Source organism: Mobula birostris, chromosome 8 (genome assembly GCF_030028105.1).
Source record: "Mobula birostris isolate sMobBir1 chromosome 8, sMobBir1.hap1, whole genome shotgun sequence".
Lineage (NCBI taxonomy): Eukaryota > Metazoa > Chordata > Chondrichthyes > Myliobatiformes > Myliobatidae > Mobula > Mobula birostris.
The window spans coordinates 147,788,393-147,811,268 of NC_092377.1; the positions used below are offsets into that span (position 1 = coordinate 147,788,393).

A 22,876-nucleotide genomic window follows, 5' to 3' on the forward strand; every position below is an offset into this window, starting at 1 on the left:
ACCCACACATTTCAGTTCCTGCTACTCCAATCCTGGTCTGAACCGTCAGTCACTGAGCACCATTAGGTTCCTTCAGTATTCCCAGCAACACGCACAAGCTGGAGGAACTCAACATCTATGGGGGGGGGGGGGGGGGGGGGAGTCGACATTTTGAGCTGATACCCTACACAAGGAATGGGGCAGAAACCAAAATAAGAAGTTGAAGGGGCAGGGGGAGGAGTGCAAGCTGGCAGGTGATAGGTTGAGACCAGGTAAGGGTCGATGAAGTAAGAAGCTGGAAGGAAATAGGTGGATGAGATAAAGGAGCTGAAGGTGGAGGAATCTGATAGGACAGCACACTGGACTATGGGGTACAGGGAGGAGGAGCTTCAGAAGGAGGCAATGGGCGGGTGAGGAGAAGGGGTAAGAGGGAAACCAGAATGGGGAAATGGGGAATGGAAAAAGAGAGAAGTCATGGGGGTGGCAGGTTAGTAATTACCACAAATTTGAGAATTCAATGCTCATGCCATGAAGTTGGAGGTTACTTTGTAAAGCAACACAGACACAAAATGCTGGAGGAACTCAGCAGGTCAGGCAGCATCAATGGAAAAGAATAAACAGTCGACGTTTTGTGCTGAGGCCCATTTTCAGGACTGAGAAGGAAGGGGGAAGATGCCAGAATAAAAAGGTCAAGGGACGGGAAAGAGGCTAGCTGGAAGATGAGAGGTGAAGCCAGGCAGGTGGGAAAGGGAAAGTGGCTGGAGAGGAAGGAACCTGATAGGAGAGGAGAGTGGACCATAGGAAAAAAGCAAGGAGGAGGGGACATAGGAGGAAGTAATAGTCAGGTGAGAAGAGGTAAGAGTAGGGAATGGGGGGGGGGGGAGAGAGAGAGAAATTGAAAGGAGTAATCAATATTCATACCATCAGGTTGGAGGGTTCCCAGACGAAATATAAGATGCTGCACCTCCACTCTGAGGATTGCCTCATCTGGGAATGGGAATTAAAATGTTTGGCCACTGGCTACTTTGTATCCCCTTTAACCAAAAGCAAGGTCCCAAGGGTCAGTGTGTTCCTCTGTTTAAGGGCAATAGGGTCAAACCAGCAAATTATAGGTCGGCAATAATAAGGGGAATTATTGGGGGAAGAGTCTTAGGGATTCAATACACTAGGAAAAGCATAGACTTATCTGGGATAGCATGGCTTTGTGCAGAGCATATCCTGCCTTACAAAGTTGATCACTGGAAACTCAGCTGGTCAGGCAGCATCAATGGAGAAAGACACAGTCAGTTTTTCAGTTTTTAAACTCTTCATCTAGATCTGAGCTTGGATCTTTCACCTGAAGCATTCTCTCCCCTTCTCTCCCCACAGATGCTGCCCAACCCACCGAGTCTTCCTAGCACTTTTGGTTTTCATTTCTGACTTCCAACATTGGCAACTTGTGTTTTGGATTTTCAAATAAAATTCGGTTGTCCCACTGAACCAAACGCCAGCTCTGGGACGAGGCAAGACTCACCTGGTGTAACGGAGAGGTGTCGGCAGTGTGGTGCCGGGGGTCAGAATGAGGACTGCCCGCACCGTGCCCCTGCTGCTTGCCGCAGCTGACCTCCTGATCCCCCCGAGTCGCGGAGCCCACAGCCCGACCGGCTTCCTGACCTGCAGGCACCTGGCCGAGGGCAGGTGGGTGGCAGCTGCGTCCCGTGGGCTCTGGCAGGGAAGGCGTTGGAGCCAAGGATGATGCCTGGTCATCGGTTCTCAGTGGCAACGATCCCGTCAGCTCTGTACACGCACCATCAGCCAGAACGCTGCCTGTTCTTGGGTGCTCAACGTCCGCAGGAACAACAGGAGTGGGGGTCCCGGCCATTTCTTGGGGCAGAGGAGCTTACAGAGCCCTGGAGGAAACAAGAGTTCAGTGGCTGTTCAATACCCGATTTCACTAACACCACCTACTATGACACTCTAATGCTATTGTGACACTACCTTCCTTCGGGATCAATAAAGTATCCATCTCTGTCATGGGAGCAAAAAGCCTTCCAGTCCACCTCACTATTCATTGTGATCAAGTTGGGACCAGACCCAATGCATTACCCATTCCCTCCGTGGATACATTTTATTAAGTACACCAGCTCGTCAAGGCAAATATCTAATCAACCAATCACATGGCGGCAACTCAATGCATCAAAGCATGCAGACACTGTCAAGAGCTTCAGTTGTTGTTCAAACCAAAACATTTGAATGGAGAAGAGTTGTGATCTAATTGACTTTGACCTTTTAATGATTGTTGGTGCCAGATGGGGTGGTCTGAGTATCTCAGAAATGTGGATCTTCTGCGATTTTTAAAAAAAATATAAAAACGCATAACAGTCTCCAGTGTTTACAGAGAATGGCGTGAAAAACAACCAAACGTCTCGCGAGCAGCAGTTTTGTGGGAGGCGGGAGGTGGGGAATTTCTTGTCAATGAGGGAGGCCAGACGAGTTCAAGCCGACAATGATTTGAATAACTACGCATTACAACAGTGGTGTGCAGAAGAGCATCTCTGAACACACAGCACGTTGAGCCTTGAAGTGGATGGGCTACGGCAGCAGCAGGTCACGAGCATACCCTCAGTGGCCACAGAGGAGGTACCCGAGTATACGCCAGGTTCACGGAGATCCACCAAACTGCAATTTAAAACCATCAACCCAGCATCAATGGCCACTCCAGAAGCAAATTACAAATTTCTGTTGTCTCCATGGGTGGAACGTTCCCTCACATACTTACTGATGCAGGGCTTAAACTTGAAACATTAGCAATTCCTCCTCTCCACCATTTCCCTGTTTGTTGCTCCAAATCCCAGCATCTGTACTCTTGCGTGCCTCTTTTCCCTCATTTCACACCTGAAATTTCTAGCTCTAATTTTTTTTGCCCTATTAAGACTAATAACATTCCACCCCCACTCCTTCCCTCCATCTAATACACGGCTGCCGGGGGAAATTGTTCCTCTCTGCCCAACTCGTCAGGTCCCCTTAAGAACATATTGAAATGGACAATACCAATTACCTGTTTATATGTTCTTCCAGAGGGAACCTCACTGTGACTTGCAGCCAAAGTCATTCAGAATAGTCACAAGAGGTCAGCTGAAGGGGAGAGTGCACAACCTGGCGGGTTATAGGTGAAACCAGGTGGGCGGTGGGAAAGATAGGTGGGTGGGGGAGGAGGGATGGTGAGAATCTGGGAGGTGATAGGTGGAAACAGGCTGAAGGAGGGAGGAATATCACAGGAAAAGGAGGAGAGGCACCAGAAGGAAATGATGGGCCAGTGAGGAGAAAAGAATGGGTAAGAGAGAAGCCAGAATGGGGAATGAAAAAAAAAAGAGGAAATGGAGAGGGGAAAGAAGTTACCAGAAGTTAGAGAAATCACTGTTCGTGCCATCAGGTTGAAGGCTACCCAGATAGAATATGAGACAAACAACAGGAATTCTGCAGATGCTGGAAATTCAAGCAACACATATCAAAGTTGCTGGTGAACGCAGCAGGCCAGGCAACATCTCTAGGAAGAGGTACAGTTGACGTTTCAGGACGAAGGGTCTCGGCCCGGAACGTCAACTATATCTCTTCCTAGAATTTGAGGTGCTGCTTCCCCAAACCGAGAGTGGCCTCATCACGTCAGTAGACAAAACCGTGGACTGACATGTCGGAATGGGAATGCGGATTGGAATTTTGTACAAACGCAAGAGATATTGATACACATCTATCTAGCAGGGCAGATGCGGGCAAGATTGAGCCATTGAGGGGGTGAAACTAAAGCAATTGAGAGTTTCAGGATAGAAACAGAAGAGTACAGCACAGGAACAGACCATTCAGCCCACAATGTTGCGCCGAACCAGCTGAAAAGCAATTCAAAAACACCCAAACACTCATCACACCGTGCCCACATTCCTCCATTTTCCTTACATCCATGTGCCTATCCAAACATCTCCCAAAAGCCTGTAATACATTTGCCTCTACCACCATGCCAGGCAGTGCGTTCCAGGCACGCACCACTCTGAGTAAAAATCTTACCCTTCACCTCCCCCTCTCACCTTCAATGCATGCCCTCTGGAAACAGATACTCTGCCCTCTCTATGTCGATGCCTCTCCTAATATTGTAAAGCTCTATAAGATCTCTCCTCCACCTTCGATGCTCCAGAGAAAACGTCCCAAGTTTATCCAGCCTCTCATGACGGCACACGCCCTCTAAAACAGGCAGCAACCTGGTAGACCTCTTCTGCACCCTCTCCAAAGCCTCAACATCCTTCCTATAGTGGGGCGACCAGACTGAGGAGAAATTTTCCCTCCCCCCACCCACAAGGGAGGTAAACCTCTGGCATTCGTTACACTGTGTACTGAGGCCGAGTCACTGGCCCAAGATCGATCGATGTTTTAAGTGAACAGGCACACTAGGCACCCAAGTCAAGATCTAACCCAATGACAAAGTCCTCAAGTTGACATATGGCACATCAGATATTTGCCCAGTCAGGTGAGGGACATTATACACGACAGCGGGATTACAATATTAGTCAGGTTACACCTGAAGTCTTGTACAACGCTGAGGTCACGACATCACGGAAAATTCGAGGCAGTTCTAAGGGCGCGGAAGGAACATACAAGGATATCATAGTTTCCGCTTGGCAGATCGAGAAAGGTGGAATTGTTTGTAGCAAACCGACTGGAAAGACTTAATAGAGTGTCAACAGTGCAGGTCAATTTCTATGACCAGAGGAGGCTGATACTAGAGAATATAGATTGCAAAGTAGCTGTCAGTATGATTACAGGGAAACTGACTATTTGTTTGTTTAACAAGTTAAGCAAATCAAAGACGTCTGGCAGACCTTCCAGGAGACAATTGTTCAAGGTATGCAACTCAATACAACACTGTTCTGTCAGAGCATCAGCTGTAACGCTGTTGACAAAGCTCTTAATTAACAGAGTCCAAAATCGCAGTACAGTATGCAAACTGGCTCCAGTACCATCACAGTTTTGTTTTTGATCACCTGCCCTACCGTATGAATTAGGTTAACTCCTAGCCAATATTTATCATCCGATCAACATGACATAAAACTTCCTCACACTGCTATTGTCGAAACGTCCCGTGCAAGCTTTAGCAGCCAGCTTCCATGTTCCACAGCAGATATAAATATGAGCCGTGAATCTACCCTCACTGATATATTCCAAAGGTTTGAACCATCAAAGATGTTATATAGTAGCAATCTTTCTTGAACTGCTGTGGTTTAGTTTGCTACTTTGCCACTCCTCAGCTGCGTTGTCTGAATTCTAACGCGCCGATTCCAAAAGGCTGGGATCTACACTGAGTGGCCACTTTACCAGGTACAGTAGTGGAACCCAGTGTGGTCTTCTGCTGCTGTAGCCCATCCACTTCAAAGTTCGACATGTTGTCCATTCAGAGACGCTCCTCTGCACACCGCTGTTGCAACACATGGTTATGAGTTACTGTCGCCTTCCTGTCAGCTTGAACCAGTCTGGCCATTCTCCTCTGACCTCTCATTAACAAGGTGTTTTCACCCATACTGGGATGTCCATCGGATGCTTTTTGCTTCCCGCGCTATTCGCTGTGAACTCCACAGGCTGTCGTGCTCGAAAATCCCAGGAGATCAGCAGTCTCTGAGACACTAAAAAACACCCCTTCTGCCTTCAACAATCATTCCACGGTCAAAAATCACTTTGATCACATTTCTTCCCCCATTCTGATATTTGGCCTGAACTGAACCTCTTGACCATATTTACATGCTTCTATGCACTGAGTTGCTGCCACATGATTGGCTGATTAGGTACATTAACAAGGTTCAGGTGTACCCAATGAAGTGGCCGCTGAACAGACAGTTCCCAATCCCCTCCACCCATCCCCTCTCAAGCAGCTCCCTTTCTGTGGAGCCTGAAGGAGCACACTATTGTACTGTGCAAGGCAGCACCTTACACAGTAAGACAAAAGCAGTCGGCCCCTATTTTTTGATGGTGATGGGTGTTGAGATCACCGCGCGCCAGCCCAAGGAGTCATCGCAATTCCTTCCGCAAGTCCCGCCCAGAGAAGGTAGGGAATTTCTTTCCCACTATTTTCAGGACGTCACAAAGCACTTTCCAGCCAGCGAACCGTGCGGGAGCTGTAGCTGGTACGGTTACATAGCAAACAGGAATTTGGGGACTGCAAGCTTTAATGCGATGTTCAATCACCCCAGGCAGCAACTTATCCTTCAACTGATATTAACAACACACACACACAAAATGCTGGAGGAACTCAGCAAATCAGGCAGCATCCATGGAACAGAATAAACATTTTGAGCTGACATCCTTCATTGGGACTGCAAAGAAAGGGGTGGGAGTGGGGGTGGAAGGGGTAAAGGGCCGAAGAGAAAGAAATCTAGTTAGGTGGCCAAGGAACAAAGGTGAGGACGGTAACCAGAGGGAGGTGATAGACCAGCGAGGAGAAGGGGTGAGAGGGTAACCAGAACGAGGAACGGAGATGGGTGGCAATTACAAGAAATCACCCTTCGTGCCATCAGATGGGAGGCTACCCAAGCAGAATACGAGGTGTTGCTCCTCCAACCAGATATTAACATCAGTAAGCAGACTTTTCTCCTTTAACCAGTACCTTCTGGCTCAAGTCTTACTCTGTAGACTTGGGCACACGTGTCTAGGATCACCAAGGGACAACTGCATAGCTGGAGATGCAAACTCGGGCACTTCTTGTCCTACAGGGGGTTGTAAAAGATCCCACCCACAGAAGGACAAGGCATCCACCAAGTGTTTTCTCTGACTCAACATCACTGAAAGTAATCTTGTAGCTCCTTCAAAGTCCAAGTAAATTTATTATCGAAATACGTCCATGTTACCATATACTCTATTTTGAAAGTCATTGTTTTGCGGGCATTTGCAGGAAATACAACAGAATTTATGAAAAATGCTACAGACCGACAGACCACCAATGTGCAAAAGAACTGAGCAAATAAAATAAAAATAATAATACTGAGAACTCGTGAGTATTGAATACTAAGATCTTGGACACGAGCCTCCAGAGTATCCAGGACAAATTCAAGGAGCGATCCCTCAAAAAGCCGGCATCCATCATTAAGGACCCCCAGCGCCCAGGTCAGGCCTTGTTCTCCTTGCTACCATCAGGAAGGAGGTACAAAAGCCCGAAGGCACACACTCAACGATTCGAAACAGCTTCTTCCCCTTTGCCACCAGATTTCTAAATGGGCATTGAACCTATGAACGCTATCTCACTTTTTCAAAAAAAATTCTATCTTGCACTACTTTAACTATTTAATATGTTTACTGTAATTCATGTTTTTTTCAATGTATTGCATTGTACTGCTACCATAAAGGCAACAAATTTCATGACATATGCCAGTGATATTAAACCTGATTCTGAACACTAGTTGTACAGTCCCTGAAAGTGAGCCTGCAAATTCAGAATCTGGGTTATTATCACCGGCCTGTGCCATGAAATTTGTTAACTTAGCAGCAGCAGTTCAATGCAATGCATAATATAGGAAAAAAAGGTAAAAAGTATAGATGTACATTAAATAGTTAGATTAAGAACAGTACAAAACTGAAAAAAAATTGAAAAAGTGAGGTAGTGGTCATGGGTTCAACGTCAATTCAGAAATCGGAAAGCAAAGGGGAAGCTGCTCCTGAATTGTTGAGTGTGCACCTTCAGGCTTCTGTACCTCCTTCCTGATGTGGAATAATTTCAGAGCTCTGGCGAGTGAAATTAACTAAACTGTCTCAGGAGCTTAGTGGTTGAAGGGTAATAACTGTTCCTGAACTTGGTGGGGTGGATCTTGAAGCTTCGTGAGATGGCAGCAGCGAGAAGAGAGCAGGGCCTGGAAGGCCAGGGGCCTACATGGTGAACCCTGCTTTCTTTTGGCAGTGCTCCACGTAAATATGCTCAACGGTGGGTGGGGCTTTTCCTGTGCACAGAGTGGCCTGCGTCCACCACTTTCTGTTGGTTTTTATCCTCATCACAATGCTGGCTGTGGGAGCTTTCTCAGCACAAATCCCCTGCTTACAGCAAAGGCCGCCACTTCAGAAACAGCAGTCTTGATTACCAGGCTAAGACGAAAAGAAAGAAATTACATTTTCGAAGCCCGCTTCATCAGGCGGTTCTTTACAAGCTGCGTAGTTCAGAACAATAGTTTGTCTGCACAATTGAACACAATGCCACACACTGAGCAGGATTTACTCTCACAACAGCTTTCCCTGGGTTCCATCATGCCACTATTGAGCCCCGAATGTTCTGTCCAATTAGCACCTCTGCTCCATCAACCAAAAGTGGAACTTCCCACTTCAATTCCAATCCTCATCCACATCCCCACGTCAGCCCATGGCCCCCTCTCCTTCCACGATGAGGCTACCCCCAGGGTGGAGGAGCAACACCTTGTATTCCGTCTGGGTACACACCAACTGATGGCATGAATTTCCATTTCTCCTTCCAGTTAAAAAAATTCCCTCCCTCCCCCGCTTCTATTCCTTATTTTGGTCTCTTGCCTCTTCTCACCTACCACCTCCCACTGGGTCCCCTCCTCCTTCCCATTCTCCTATGGTCCACTCTCTTCTCCTATCAGATTCCTTCCTCTCCAGCCCTTTGTCTTTCCTACCCACCTGGCTTTGCCCATCACCTTTAAGAATTCCCCTTCCCTTCCACCACCCACCTATTTATTCTGGCATCTTCCTCCTTCCTTTCCAGTCCCGAAGGAGGGTCTCGGCCTGAAACTGTTTATTCATTTCCATAGATGTTGTCTGACACTGCTGAGATCCTCCAGCATCGTGTGCGTGTAGCTTCTCCACCCCCACCCCTGACTTCTCTTTACCTTCCTTACACCCAAGAAGGGAACAGGCTCAAATGGACATCAATTCAAATTATCTGTGCATGCTGAGAATGCGGAGTTTGGCTTTGCTTACTATTGAACACCTGCTTGTGCAAAGAAAAGTTATTTCATATCGCAACTGGTCTCTTTTGAGGACCTGGGGAGGTTTTAAGAAGTTTAGTAGATATGTCTGAACGAAACATACACCTGCAATTATAACAGAAGACATCAGAACACCTGTGAAAGTGTGAAGATTAAAAGCAGCCAATATCTTGAGTTGGTCATCGTTCAGTCGAACTAGAAGTTACAAAACAAGCACTTTCCAAAATTGGAGAGGGGTTGTGCTGGTATTGTGGTAACAGAGGAACATCTGTGAGAGTGTAGAGACATGGACCAACAAATCTCTCCTGTACCCTTTGCAGTTTAATGGCTAGGTGAACAAAACTGTACACAAATATGGCTTCAGTATCTAGTACAGTGGTTTCCGGTTAATTGGGCCAACGGTTAATTGGGGCAGCCACATTATTTGGGACAACTCTTAAAACACTAAAACTAATCCAGAAAATAGCCAGGATTCTCTTCATTTATTTGGGACACACGTCTCTCAATTAGGACAGGAGAATGTTGCCAGTTTCTAACTTGAGCCAGTCACATTTATTTGTATGGCCTTTAGGACAAAGAGTTTTTAAAAATAGAGTCAGTTGCATGTGTTTGTGTTCAAAAACTAGCGATTTTCGACACTGATAGCTGCCAAGAAAGCAGCATTTGATTAAGACAATTCAGAACTGTTTTGCGCAACTATTGTAGTTTCAAGCAACCAGGCTTGGAAATGCCAGAATTGGCCAGGAGTGAAAAATGAAACAATTTCACCACTTTGACAAGTTAGGAACTACAAAGAATTTTGACAATCATCTTGAACGTTGAAATGAAAAATGGAGATTTGGAGGATGTAATTGTTGACAGCATTGCAGCATGAAGGCTGTCCATTATCATCTACATGAGGTGTCTGTGCTGAATTTGTTCATTTACAGTCAATCAAAAGGGCAGTGTACACTGGATGAATTCCTCAGTCAATAACCATTAGGAACTAAAACAGTTTATATTACTGTAGTATTAGTTTTTAATTTGTTCTGTATTCATTTAAATACATAGTTTGTTACTCAGTTAAATGGTAGGCTGTCTTTTTTTAAAAATACCTTTTTACTTTTCCATGAAACTTCAGCTAATTGGAGCAGTTGCTTCATCTGAGCCAAATTATACAGGTCTCAACGTGCCCCAATTAACTAAATACATTGTAATATCCCACTGTTGCAGGCAGGTGTTCCAAACATGTAATTGTCTAAAAGCTGTGACACAGAGTGAAAAACATTCTTGTACCCCAAGGCCCCTCTGTTCTACACCACCTTCCAGGCCTCTGCTATTTACTGTACAGGTGCTGTCCTGGTCCAACATCCCAAAATACTGGACCTTGGCCTCCACTGGCAAGTACTTGGCCCACTTTCCTTAGTTGAGATATATCCTGCTGTAATCTCAGACAACCCTCATCAGAGTCTACTATATTAACAATTATGGCACCTCCCAGGAAGTTACTAACCAGGCCACCTACATTCACACCCAAACCACCACTATACTGTACGACAAACAACAATCGAATTGGCAGAAGATTTGAAAGGGGGAAGAGGAAAGGCCACTCTCAGTTGGCGGGGGGGGGGGGGGACTGAAACGATGCTGGAGGCAAAAGTTCCTTTCCCATGTCGCAAGCTGCCGGAGTATAGAGCAGGTGCTAAAAAGGTGGGACAAGAGTGGGGGAACTGTCACGCGCACAGTGAGTCAAAGTGCATTCCGCGCTGTAAACTTCCCATGTGCATCAGCAAACGTGAGGAAGCTCTGCGTAGGAAAGTGGTATTCATAATTAGGAAGGCAGTGTTACTACTACATATTTGCAAATAATGTGACACTTGTACTTCAGGGTTCCTTCAGACTCAAACTCCGATACCAACTGTAATAAGATAATAATCACATCATTTTTTTTTGCTGATTGATGTTAACTAGAGGGGCTAAACAAGGAAAACGTCCCCGACATCCTCTAAAATCAACACAGGGCCTCAACTGAGCGACTCCTTAGCACTTTAAACAACAAGCACGCCCCTCCCGTACCGGACAGTCTGTCGGGAGTGGGGGTTTCTTCAAGGATCTACAACCTGAATCCGTAAAGATCTGTTATGTGAGTTATCAGTGTTACTCACATGTTAACTAGAGGGGGTAAACAAGGAAAACGTCCCCGACATCCTCTAAAATCAACACAGGGCCTCAACTGAGCGACTCCTTAGCACTTTAAACAACAAGCACGCCCCTCCCGTACCGGACAGTCTGTCGGGAGTGGGGGTTTCTTCAAGTATCTACAACCTGAATCCGTAAAGATCTGTTATGTGAGTTATCAGTGTTACTCACATGAAACGACGGCCAAAGAATAATTAACTGTGAGTCTCGGTTCCAGTGACGACTGAATGCAGTGACGATTGAAGTCCTGGTGTGTGTGTGTGTTTTTTTTAAAAAGTCTTTCCCGGGCAGCGCAGTAGCTGCAACAAAATGTTGCAAATTCAAAATGTTATTTCCGAAATGGAACGTTGATACAAATCCGCAGGTCAAGGTTCCAAAAGCGGGCACACGTGCCGCTCGCGGACTGAAATTAACCTGCTTGGAGACCGCAGCAGAGGCCTGCAGCCGAGTTAGGCACTGCCCGTCTCTGGGAGACACGCACTAAGCGGTTTCATTCGTCCCTCCTCCTCCTCCTCTTCTTCGCCACTCTTCCACCAGCGCCTTCTCCAATGTTTCCCTTTCGCATCGCTTTTGTGTCCTTTGAAGGTTTCTAACCGCATTCGTTCCACTCCAAAGTCCTTCATAAAACGTCAACAAGAGCAAAGGTCAAGCGGCGTCAGCTCAGCTCGTGGATGGGACTTGTCAAATGTAGCCCTTTGTATCATCTCCCTGATCAGGCAGATTGCGCCGATGCAAACATTTCCCCCCCGCTGGGTTTATGTTATTAAAGAGGAAACTGTGACCGGGAGTGGCACTCTGTCCAAGACCGCCCCCTACTGGAACTGTCGGAATTGCGATTAAAGGCGAAAAATTCCCCAAACGCGAGAATATCTGCAGATGCTGGAAATTCAAGCAACAAGACTTAGACTTAGCCAATGCTGGTGGAACGCAGCAGGCCAGGCAGTATCTATAGGAAGAAAATACCCCAGCTGCCTTTGGTGACTAACGGTAGAAGGGAATGCATGATCAATTAGTGGTCAGATTCTGATGTATTATCACCGTTTTATATGACGTAAAATATGTTTGGCGGCAACAGTACAGTGCAAAAGCATAAAGTTACTACAAATTACAAAATAAATAAACGGTACAAATTAAGAATAATGAGGTAGCGTTCTTGGGTATTGGTTTATTACTGTTAGGTGGACCAAGATACTGTGTGCTGCATACTGTTCATACAGATCAAATCAATACACAGTGCATTGAGCAAAAACAATGCAGAATAAAAAGTGCAAAATCCACAGAGAAAGTGCTGTGCAAAGAAACAATAAAGTGTAAAGTCATAATGCAGACATCCCACCATGCAAAAACTCATTTCAGGGAGGATGCACCCCCGTCTCCCGCAACCTCATATCTCCAACCCCCGCCGACCTCTAAGGGTGTATGTAATACTTGGTTTACATATTAGACAAAATCACTAAACAAAGTTGGGTATATGCAGAAAATGTGACATTAAAATATGTACTTATAGTCAAAGTCATACTTTATTGATAATATAGTATATTATGTTTATTCTATTCCAACTTTAAGCAAGTCTACAGGGAGTTTGACAGCATGTAGGATATCAATAGAGTAGCTCCTTAGTAGCCAGCCAGCTAGTTTAAATAACGTTAGCTATGCTAATGAACGAATGACATCTGTTAAACTCCCCTCAACATGTCTTTTACATTTTAACCCACCATGGGCAATAGAAAAGTCACTGTTACAAACAGTGCAGCCACCAACACTGTCATTATTTTTCAGGTGGACTGTAAAGCCTGCCCACAGAGAAAGCTGAAAGGTCTACTTAGCACGAAGAGAGATCAGTCAGGATGCTCACTCTCCCCAAAAAATCGATTTCCGGGATATTGTATACAATTTCCAGGCATCAGGGGGCCGCTATCAATATGCAGGAAACACCCGGAACTTCCAGGAGAGGTGGGATGCCTGCATAATGAGGTAAATCGTGAGGTCGAGAGCCCCTCTTAAAGTACAAAAGGTCAATTCGAGAATCTAAAAAACGGCGGGATAGAAGATCACCTTGAGCCTGGGGTATGTGATTTCAGGCTTTTGTATCTTCTGCCTGGCAGGAGAAGAGAGAATGTCCATGTTGGGTGAGGTCTTTGATTATGCTGGCTGCTTTACTGAGGCAGTGAGAGTCCATTGAGGGGAGGCCGGTTTCCATGAAATGCTGCGCTGTTTCCACAACTCCCTGCCGTTTCTTACAGTCACGTCCAGAACAGTTGCCATAACCAAACTTCTGGGTAGAATGCTAGTTGTGGAGCATCAATAGTGGACTAGACATTGCAAATGTCTTTATCCTCCTGCAGGTGTTAATGAGCTCTCTTCTCTATGGTTTGAGTTCGGACAGGTTGTTGGTGATGTTTGCTTCTGAGAACTTAAAGTTCTCAACCCTGTAGACAGGAACACATTCACTGACCCCCCTTACTAAAGTCAATAACCACCCTTTTGTTGGCATTGAGGGAATGATTGTTGTCATGATACCATGGCACCAAGTTCACTCATCTCCTCCAACTCATCATTATTTGAGACATGGCCCACTTTGGTGGAACCATCTGCAAACTTGTAAATGAAGGTTGAGCAGAATCTGGCCATGCAGTCATGAACGTACAGGGAGTAGAGTAGGGGGCCGAGGACAATCCTTGAGGAGCATCGATGTTTAGAATAATTGTGGTGGAGGCATTTGTGCCTATCCTTACTGACAGCAAGTCTGTTGGTCAGGAAGTCAAGGATCCAGTTGCAGAGGGAGGCATTGACTCCCAGGGTTTAGCGTTTGGTGATTCAAAGTACTGTATTGTTATTATCAAAGTGTAACATGCTGTAGGGTTTCACTGATATAATGGTTTCTCTATAGCAGCAATATTTGGGTTATGACGAGAGATAATGGGGTTTGGAATGCTGTTGTTCTTTCTTGTGAGCTGGAAGAGAGATTTTCGCCATCTTTTGCTGGGGAGAGATGAGGAGAGAAGACACGAATGGAAAGAGTTGGTAGACCACCAGATGGGGTGGACTTGGAGTGAGGATCCAAAGGGCAGCGACGCTCGGTGGAGGTTGATGGTGGACGATCAACTTATCAGTGAGCTCCAACATTGCGCAACAGACTGTTTAATAAGATTGGGCCCTTTTTCCCTCCTCCTCGGTTCTTTACTAATCATATAGTCAAAGTAAGAATTATAAAGCTTAATCATTTAATCACATAGTGTACTGTTTGTCATTTTGGGTACTGATTTGTAACAGGGGACACATCGCGCAGCATCCACCCAAATGAGATTTCTTAAGTTTGGCCGGGCCGGGGGCTATCACCCCCTATATTAAGCCGCTAGCCAATGCAGGAGTTACAAAAGTATCTATAAATTTTACAACCTTGACATTTTTTTTTACTTACAAAGCAAGAAACCTGAAAGAACACAATTTAAAAGAAAATAGACCAACCCCCAAATTGCAGAGGTGAATATCTTCTTGAAGCACCACTTCTTGAAGATATCCTCAATGGTGAGGAGAGTTATGTCCATGATGGAACCCTCTGCAGCCTCTTATAATCCCGTGCATTGAAACCTCCATACCTGGCAAAAATTTGCAAGAGTCTTTGGTGACATACCAAATCATCTCAGCCTCCTAACTCAAAGTTTTGGTCAAATCTGTGCTAATTTTAAAGGTTATGAATGTCCTGCGACTTATATACACAGAAATGTAAACACATAATCCAGATCATCCCCTGCATTCAGTAGTATCATATCCTCAAAACAAATCAATAAGCTCCAAGACCTTGGCCTCAATACCTCGTTGTGCAACTGGGTCCTCGACTTTCTCACTTGCAGACCCCAGTCAGTTTGGATTGGCAACAACATCTCTTTCACAATCTCCATCAAGAATGATATCACTGGCATGTGTCATGAAATTTATTGTTATGCAGCCATAGTACAATGCAATACATAATAATAAACAACAGCACGTACAGTGCCTATAAAAAGTATTCACCCTCTTGGAAGGTTTCATGTTTTATTGTTTTACAACACTGAATCACAGTGGATTTAATTTGGCTTTTTTGACTGATCAATAGAAAAAATCCTTTCATGTCAAAGTGAGAACAAATTTTTTACAAGCTGGTCTAAATTTATTACAGTTATTGAACACAGAATAATTAATTGCATAGTTACTCACCCCCTTCAAGTCAGTATTTAGTCGATGGACCTTTGGCAGCAATTACAGCCTTGAGTCTGTGTGGATAGGTCTCTATCAACTTTGCACATCTGGACACTGCAATTTTCCCCATTCTTCTTTACAAAACTGCTCGAGCTCTGTCAGATTGGGTGGGGATTGTGAGTGAACAGCCCTTATCAAGTCCTACCACAAATTCTCAATTGGTTTAAGGTCTGGACTCTGACTTGGCCACTCCAGGATATTAACTTTGTTCTTTCTAAGCCATTCCTGTGTAGCTTTGGCTTTATGCTTGGGGTCATTGTCTTGCTGGAAAACAAACCTTCTCCAAAATCATAGTTCTCTTGCAGGTTGCGTCAGGTTTTCCTCCAGGATTTCCCTGTATTTTGCTGCATTCATTTTACCCTATACTTTTATAAGCCTTCCAGGGCCTGCTGCAGTGAAACATCCCCACAGCACGATGAAGCCACCACCGTGCTCCACAGTAGGGAAGGTGTGTTTTTGATGTTGTGTGGCTTTTGGCTTACGCCAAACATAGCATTTAGTCTGATGACCAACAAGCTCAATTTTGATTTCATTAGACCATACAACGTCTTCCAGCTAACTTCAGAGTCACCCACATGCCATCTAGCATACTCTAGCTGAGATTTCATGCGAGTTTTTTCCCCCCCCCCAACAGTGGCTTTCTCTTTGCCACTCCCCCGAAAACTGCAACTGGTAAAGCACCTGGGCAACTGTTCCATTTCCTACCATTTCCTCCCCGATCACTCTCCCCACATTCCAATAAACCTTTAACACTGTTCTCTACCAGTCCCATTTTGCGTAATTGTTGTAACATTTGTTGCCTTTCCTGTGCAAGTTTCCAGCATGAACTAAGGATATGCTCTACTGTTTCAGTCTCCTGACATAGATTGCAAAAACCTGTTGGATGCTTATTTATGATGGCCAGAGTGCCATTAAGGTTGCTGTGCCCAATTCTCAGTCCACTTATAATTATTTGCTCCTTCCGAGCAGTTGGACATTCCAGATACAGGTGTATTTTTACTACAACTACAATCAATTGAAACACCTTGACTGCATACAGGTGATCTCCATTTAACTAATTATGTGACTTCTAAAACCAATTGGCTGCACCAGTGATGACTTGGCGTGTCATGTTAAAGGTGGTGAATACTTATGCAATCAATTATTTTGTGTTTTATATTTGTAATTAATTTAGATCACTTTGTAGTGATCTGTTTTCACTTTGACATGAAAGAGTCTTTCTGTTGATCAGTGTCAGAAAAAGTCAAATTAGATCCACTGTGATTCAATGTTGTAAAACAGTAAAACATGGAAACTTCCGGTGGGGGGAGGGGGTTGAAATACTTTTTATCTTTTTATCAGCACTCAGCACTGTATGTATATCTATAAAGTTAAATTGGTTGGTTGGTTGTTCGTCCATCGTTGGCGTCGATGAGGACCTCGACACCATTATGATGGTGTCGAGACTAGCGCATGATTTGGATTTAAGTGAGGGAGAGTTGCGCAACGTCAGCCTCACTTTCACTTCCCAATTCCCATCTGGATCCAGTGGCAAGACAGAGTCTAGACGGCTGGAGATGGGACAAGGCGCAGTGGATGACCAGGACGTCTTCTGTGTCTTGCCCTGCTCTACACGTTCCACGACGCTTGCAGAGACCGCCTTCTTGACCGTTGGACCTTCCATTGGTCTCGTCCGCTCAATCCGCCGGAGGCTGTCTTCATATGCTGGAATAGACAACTCCCTATCTCACCAAGGGTTTGAGACCCGTCAGCTACCCTCACCTGGTTTAGCCGGCTTGTCGAAGCCGTTGCCCGGGGTGTGGCCGCTGTCGCATGCAAACAGCTACGGGGAGCCACAGGTGAGAGCTGAGTGCCAGGTGGGGACCAAAGGTGGACTAAAGTTAAATTAAATAAGTAGTGTAAAGACAGGAAAAAAAAAGTAGTGAGGTGGTGTTCATGGGTTCAATATTCATTCAGAAATCTGACGGCAGAGCGGAAGAAGCTGTTCCTGAATCATTGAATGTGAGCCTTCAGGTTCCTGTACCTCCTCCCTGATGATAGCAATGAGAAGAGAGCATGATCTGGGTGATGGGGTCCTTAATTATGGACACCACCTTTTTGAAACATCGCTCTTTGAAAATGTCCCGGATGCTTGAGAGGCTAGTGCCCATGATGGAGCTGAAGGAGTTAATGACTTTCTGCAGCTTATTTTTATCATGTTCAGTGCCCCCCACCCATACCAGACGGTGATGCAGCCAGTTAGAATGCCCTCCACGGTACACCTGTAGAAATTTGCGAATGTCTTTGGACTCCTAATGTCCTCAGACTCCTAATGAAACTTAGCCACTGTTGTGCCTTCGTTGTAACTGCATCAATATGTTGGGCCCAGGATAGATCCTCGGAGATGTTGACACCCAGGAACTTGAAATTGCTCACCCTTTCCACTTCTGTCCCCTTGAGGAGTACTGGTGTGTGTTCCCTCGTCTTACCCTTTCTGAAGCCCACAATCAATTCTTTGGTCTGTTACGTACCCCGTAACTGGGTTGCCAAACCAGCAGAAATGGACCACTTGGTTGGAGTCTGGTTTAACAGAAACTAATAAAGTTTTATTAAAGAAATAAGTAACACAGTACTCTAATCGTAAGGATATAAATGCAACAGGTTAGCAATGATAAAACACACATGTACACAGAACTAGGGTAATAGGAATCAACCAAGCTTTATCGCAGTCTAGGGGTAAAATGATCAGTCTTAAGTGACACAGAGTTCAGTTCAGCTTAGTACAGTTCGCAGTAATCGCTGTTGTGCCGTTGGAGAGAGAGAGAGAGAGATAGAGATATGCAAATCTGATTCAGCAGACCTTTGATGTTCTTCACAGTTGGCTTTCAGGCGGACCCTTTGTTATGTCTTCTGTGGTCACCGACTGTGACCCCTCTGCTCCGGATACGACTGTTCTTCCGCGGTGAACCCGGCACCCAGGCAAGGGCAGACACACACGCCAGGTTCCCGCCAATCGTACCCTTTCACCCTGTGCGTCTATGGTCGGTTCCCGCGACCAGACCTCCAAACTCTCACCAACTTGTGGGGGCACACTGCTCTTCCAGGGTCTCGTTATCTCGTGATCTCGTGGTGTGTGTCGTGCCTTAGCGAACTTGTTCTTTTTATCCCCCCTGCTGGGGTATTGCCTGTCCATCAAACTTCAGACAGTTCAGGTTCAAAGCAACCGGTCTGTCAATACTCTGAAATGTGTTTCTTTCTCGTTAATCTCTCTCTTCTCTCTTATTAGCATTTTGAATGTTTCTCCATTGTCTCCCTTATCTCTCTCATCAGCACCAATCTTCTGATAACTTGGTTTGTCGTCACAGGTCTTACTGAAGCTGAGTGCAAGTGTGTTGTTGTGACACCGCTCAACCAGCTGACCTATCTCACTCCCGTACACTTTTTCGTCAGCATCTGAAATTCTGCCATCAATAGTCTGTCATCAACAACTTTATACGTAGTATCTGAGCTGTGCCTAGCCACGCGGTCATGTGTGTAGAGAGAGTAGAGCAGGGGGCTAAGCACATGTCCTTGAGGTTCGCCAGCGTTGATTATCAGCAAGGAGACGTTATTTCCGATTCACACAGACTGTGATCTTCCGGTGAGGAAGTTGAGGATCCAGTTGCAGAGGGAGGTACAGAGGCCCAGGCGTTGGAGCTTTCTTTATCACAACCATCAGAATAATTGCGTTAAATGCTGAGCTGTAGTCAATAAACAGCAGCCTGATATAAATATTAGTATTGTTCAGGAGAACCAAAGCCACGCGAAGAGGCAATGAGATCGCATCTGCTACAGACCTATTGTGGCCATAGACAAATTGCAGTGGGTCCAGGTCCTTGCTGAAGCAGGAGTTGATTCTAGCCATAACCAACCTCTCAAAGCACTTCATCACCATAAATGTGAGTGCAACTGGATAATAGTTGTTAAGGCAGCTCACCCTGCTCTTTGTTTGGGCACTGGTATAATCCTTGCCCTTTTGAAGCAGGTGGGAGTCTTTGAGCACACCTGGCAGTTGGTTGGCACAAGTTTTCAGAGCTCTACCAGATACACTGTTGCTTTGCGAAGTTCACCCTCTTGAAAGATGTTCTGTTGTCGGCCTCCGAGACAGACATCCCAGGGTCACCGGATGCTGCAGGTATCCACGTAGCTGTAGTTTTATTTTCAAAGGACATTGAGTTCATCTGGGAGTGAAGCATCGCTGGCATTTATGATACTAAGTTACACTTTGTAGGAGGTAATGTCCTGCAAACCCTGTCAGAGTTGACGTGGGTCCAGTCCGCCTCTAACCTCAACTAGAATTGCTCTTTTGCTCTTGAGTTAGCCCTCTGTAAGTTGTATCTGGTATTCTTGTATAGTCCCCTAGCGGGCTCAACCCCAAGCTGCTTAAAAAATTCATTTCATGGGCATTCTGCAAATTCCCTCTCTTGGGATCCAGCACCAACCTGATTTTCCCAATCTGCTTGTATATTGAAATCCCACACGTCTATCATAACATTGTCCTTTTTACATGCTTTTTCTATTTCCCCTTGTAATTTGTACCCCACATTCTTGCTACTGTTTGGAGACCTGTATATAACTCCCATCAGGGTCTTTTTACCCTTGCAGTTTCTTAACACTACCCACAAGGGTTCTTCATCTTCTAATCCTACTTCATGTCTTTCTAAGTATTTGATTTCTTTTTTTTAATCAACAGAGCCACCCATTCTTTCTGCCTACCTGCCTGTCTTAACAACACAATGTGTATCCTTGGATATTAAACTAATTATGGTCTTCTTTCAGCCGTGACTCAGTCATGCTCACGATGTCATACCTGCCAATCTCCAACTATGCTACAGGATCATCTACCTTATCTCCTATACTCTGTGCATTCAAATATAACACCTTCAGTCCTGTATTCATCACTCTTTTCGATTCTGGCCTCATGTTAAACTTCAGCTCATCCCACTGACTGCAATTTTGCCCCATCATCTGCCTGTCCTTCCTGACAGTCTCACTACACACTGTGTCCTCTTGTATACCAACTACTCCATCCTCATCCCTATCATTTCTGTTCCCATCCCCTCCCAAATTAGTTGAAACCCCCTCCAACAACTCGAGCAAACTTGCCTGCAAGAATATTGATCTCCCTCAGTTTCAGGTATAACATTTCCTTTTTGTACAGGCCATACCTTCCACAGAGGAGATCTCAATGTTCCAGAGATCTGAAACCCTTCTCCCTGCACCAGTCCAAAGGAGACCATGGACTAGCAAGTTGAAATATGCTCAATCTCAATGAAGGGCCTCGACCTGAAATGTTAACTGTTCATTTCCCTCCACCATTACTGCTTGACCTATTGAATTCCTTTAGCATTTTGATTGTTGCTCCAGATTCCAGCATCTGCAATCTCCTGTATCTTGTTATGTATTCTCAGCATCTCTTGTTGTGTGTCTACAGTGAGTTACATGGTTGTTCTGTTCTGGTTAACAACAGATGGTGCAATCCGGGTCATATTACGATCGAGGAACATGTTTGTAGACTGGACATTGAACTTTTTACTGTTGGACTTCGGCCATATTCCACCGAGATACAACACCTGGCGGCACGAGAGGTCGTTCCTGCCTCTGGCCATGGAACTTGCAGCTCCTCCCGTGGAGGGTCAGACACCCTGAGCCAATAGACTGGTCCTGGACTTATTTTCCATCCGGCATAGTTTGCATTTTGTTGTTTGATTGTTTGTGGTTTTTGTATTGCTATATTTATGCTCTATTCTTGGTTGGTGCGGCTGTAACGAAACCCAATTTCCCCCGGGATCAATAAAGTATATCTATCTATCTATCTATCTATGAAATAGTCTAATTTTCATAGGTGTAATATTGCTAAGAATATTCTGCTAATTGGCACCCACCAAACATCCTTAGAATCCACCTCCTTCACCAATGGGGCAATGGATGGAGTGTGGACCATCTACAAAGCACACTGTGGCTCCTTGTTTGGCAGCACATCCCAGGTCTTTTCTGCCTTCTGCCTACTATAGAAAGATGAGGACTGCCAACACACTGGAAAGATCTTCTCCATAACACAAGCATTGCCCTAAATTGCAAGTACATCAGTAATCTTTCATCCCCAATTACAGTTTACCATGGACTTTGCCGAGGATTGTCACCCTGCGGTGGAAAGGCTTGTGAGTTCCTGAGATCCCCAGAATAATGCAGTCTGGAGCTTAGCTGTCTGGTGCTTGGCTCCTGGTAGGGTTACCCATGGTGGTAAGGTCAAGGGGGAGATTCCAGACAATGAGCGATCCAAACAAGACCTCAGTGGTGGAGTTGGCAGAAGATGATGATAAATCTCAACAGTATTCAAGGACCTGTGGTGGCTGCCCATACATCAGCCTCCCCACGATCACACAGGCGATCTCCACTAAGGGAATAACCCTTTAGGAGAACATTATACTCTTACTACTTCAAATAAACAGCTTGCTGCCACTTCCAGAGTAATTGAGAATAGGCATTTACTTCTAACTGTATGTGTGAACCCATATCCCAGCAGTGGAAAGTATATCCAGGACAGAATAAAGAAAATGAACAGACCAATGGCTACAGACTCATACTACTATTTAGCTTTGTTTACCATGCAATTAACAACAAAAGAACAACATTGAAATATTTCTGATAGACAGAGAAAGCTTCTGTCAACAAAGTTTCAATTGTTTCAGAATGGTTCTTCACAGAGTTCTGGTTTATAGGAAGTAACATAAGGTCTAATATAGATCATTGGAGTTTATTGTTATGTGTAGAGTAGACACGCAGTCTGAAGCAACACACACAAGACTGAGGGAACACAGCGGCTCTAGCAGCATCTGTTAGAGGGAAATGGAGAGTCAATGCTTCACAGAGTTTCTTCAGCATTTTGTGTTGCTCCAGATTTCTGGCATCAGCAGTCTCTCATGTCTCCAGGTAGACACATGCCTATCTCTTGTATTAAATATCAGCGCATGAACCATACACTTCACTCGACAGGCCATACCTCGAGCATTGCATTGATGTTTCTCTCTGCCTCACAAGATGGATGTGATTGGGAAGGAGAGGGACAGGAAGACACCTCTGAGGATGTTGACAGATCTGGAGAGTTTTAATTCTATGAAAAGATCCTGGGTTCCTGTCTTCAGAACAAAGGAAGCTGCTGGGATAGTTTATTGAGTTGTGAGGGACGCAAAGCCTAACAAAGCTCAATGAAAGGGAAGTAATTCTCTTCACAGGACATGGCTGGTAGAATCAGTAGAGAAGAATGTTAGACGACTCTGCCTCCATTAAGCTCTCCAACAATGATGATAAAAATCCCCATCACTTGAAGAGGCTACAGGGGCTCTAGACTGAGCTGGCAGTTGGATTTGCCCAGATTAGTTTTCTTGGCTAGCATGAAAACAATGGTCGGATGGTCTTTTTCCAAGCCATAAATCCTGATGATTCTTTACACCTGCTCCTCTGATTTACTCTGGGTGCTCAGAAACTTTTATAGATGCACCATAGAGTCCAGGGGA

The 22,876-nt window shown here is 45.1% G+C and overlaps 1 protein-coding gene across 2 annotated transcripts in view; it reads right to left on the bottom strand.

The window, feature by feature from the left end:
- LOC140201819 (triacylglycerol hydrolase DDHD2-like) overlaps positions 1-11,868 on the bottom strand; it is a 48,513-nt gene extending 36,645 nt beyond the window's left edge. For both annotated transcript variants that reach the window (XM_072266522.1, XM_072266521.1), the window contains exons 1-2: positions 11,274-11,868; positions 1,493-1,868 (exon numbers count right to left, since the gene is read on the bottom strand). In XM_072266522.1, coding sequence (XP_072122623.1) covers positions 1,493-1,840 — 348 coding nt within the window. In that variant the 5' untranslated portion in view covers positions 1,841-1,868; positions 11,274-11,868. The remainder of the gene's footprint in view (positions 1-1,492; positions 1,869-11,273) is intronic.
- Between the last annotated feature and the right edge of the window lie 11,008 nt (positions 11,869-22,876).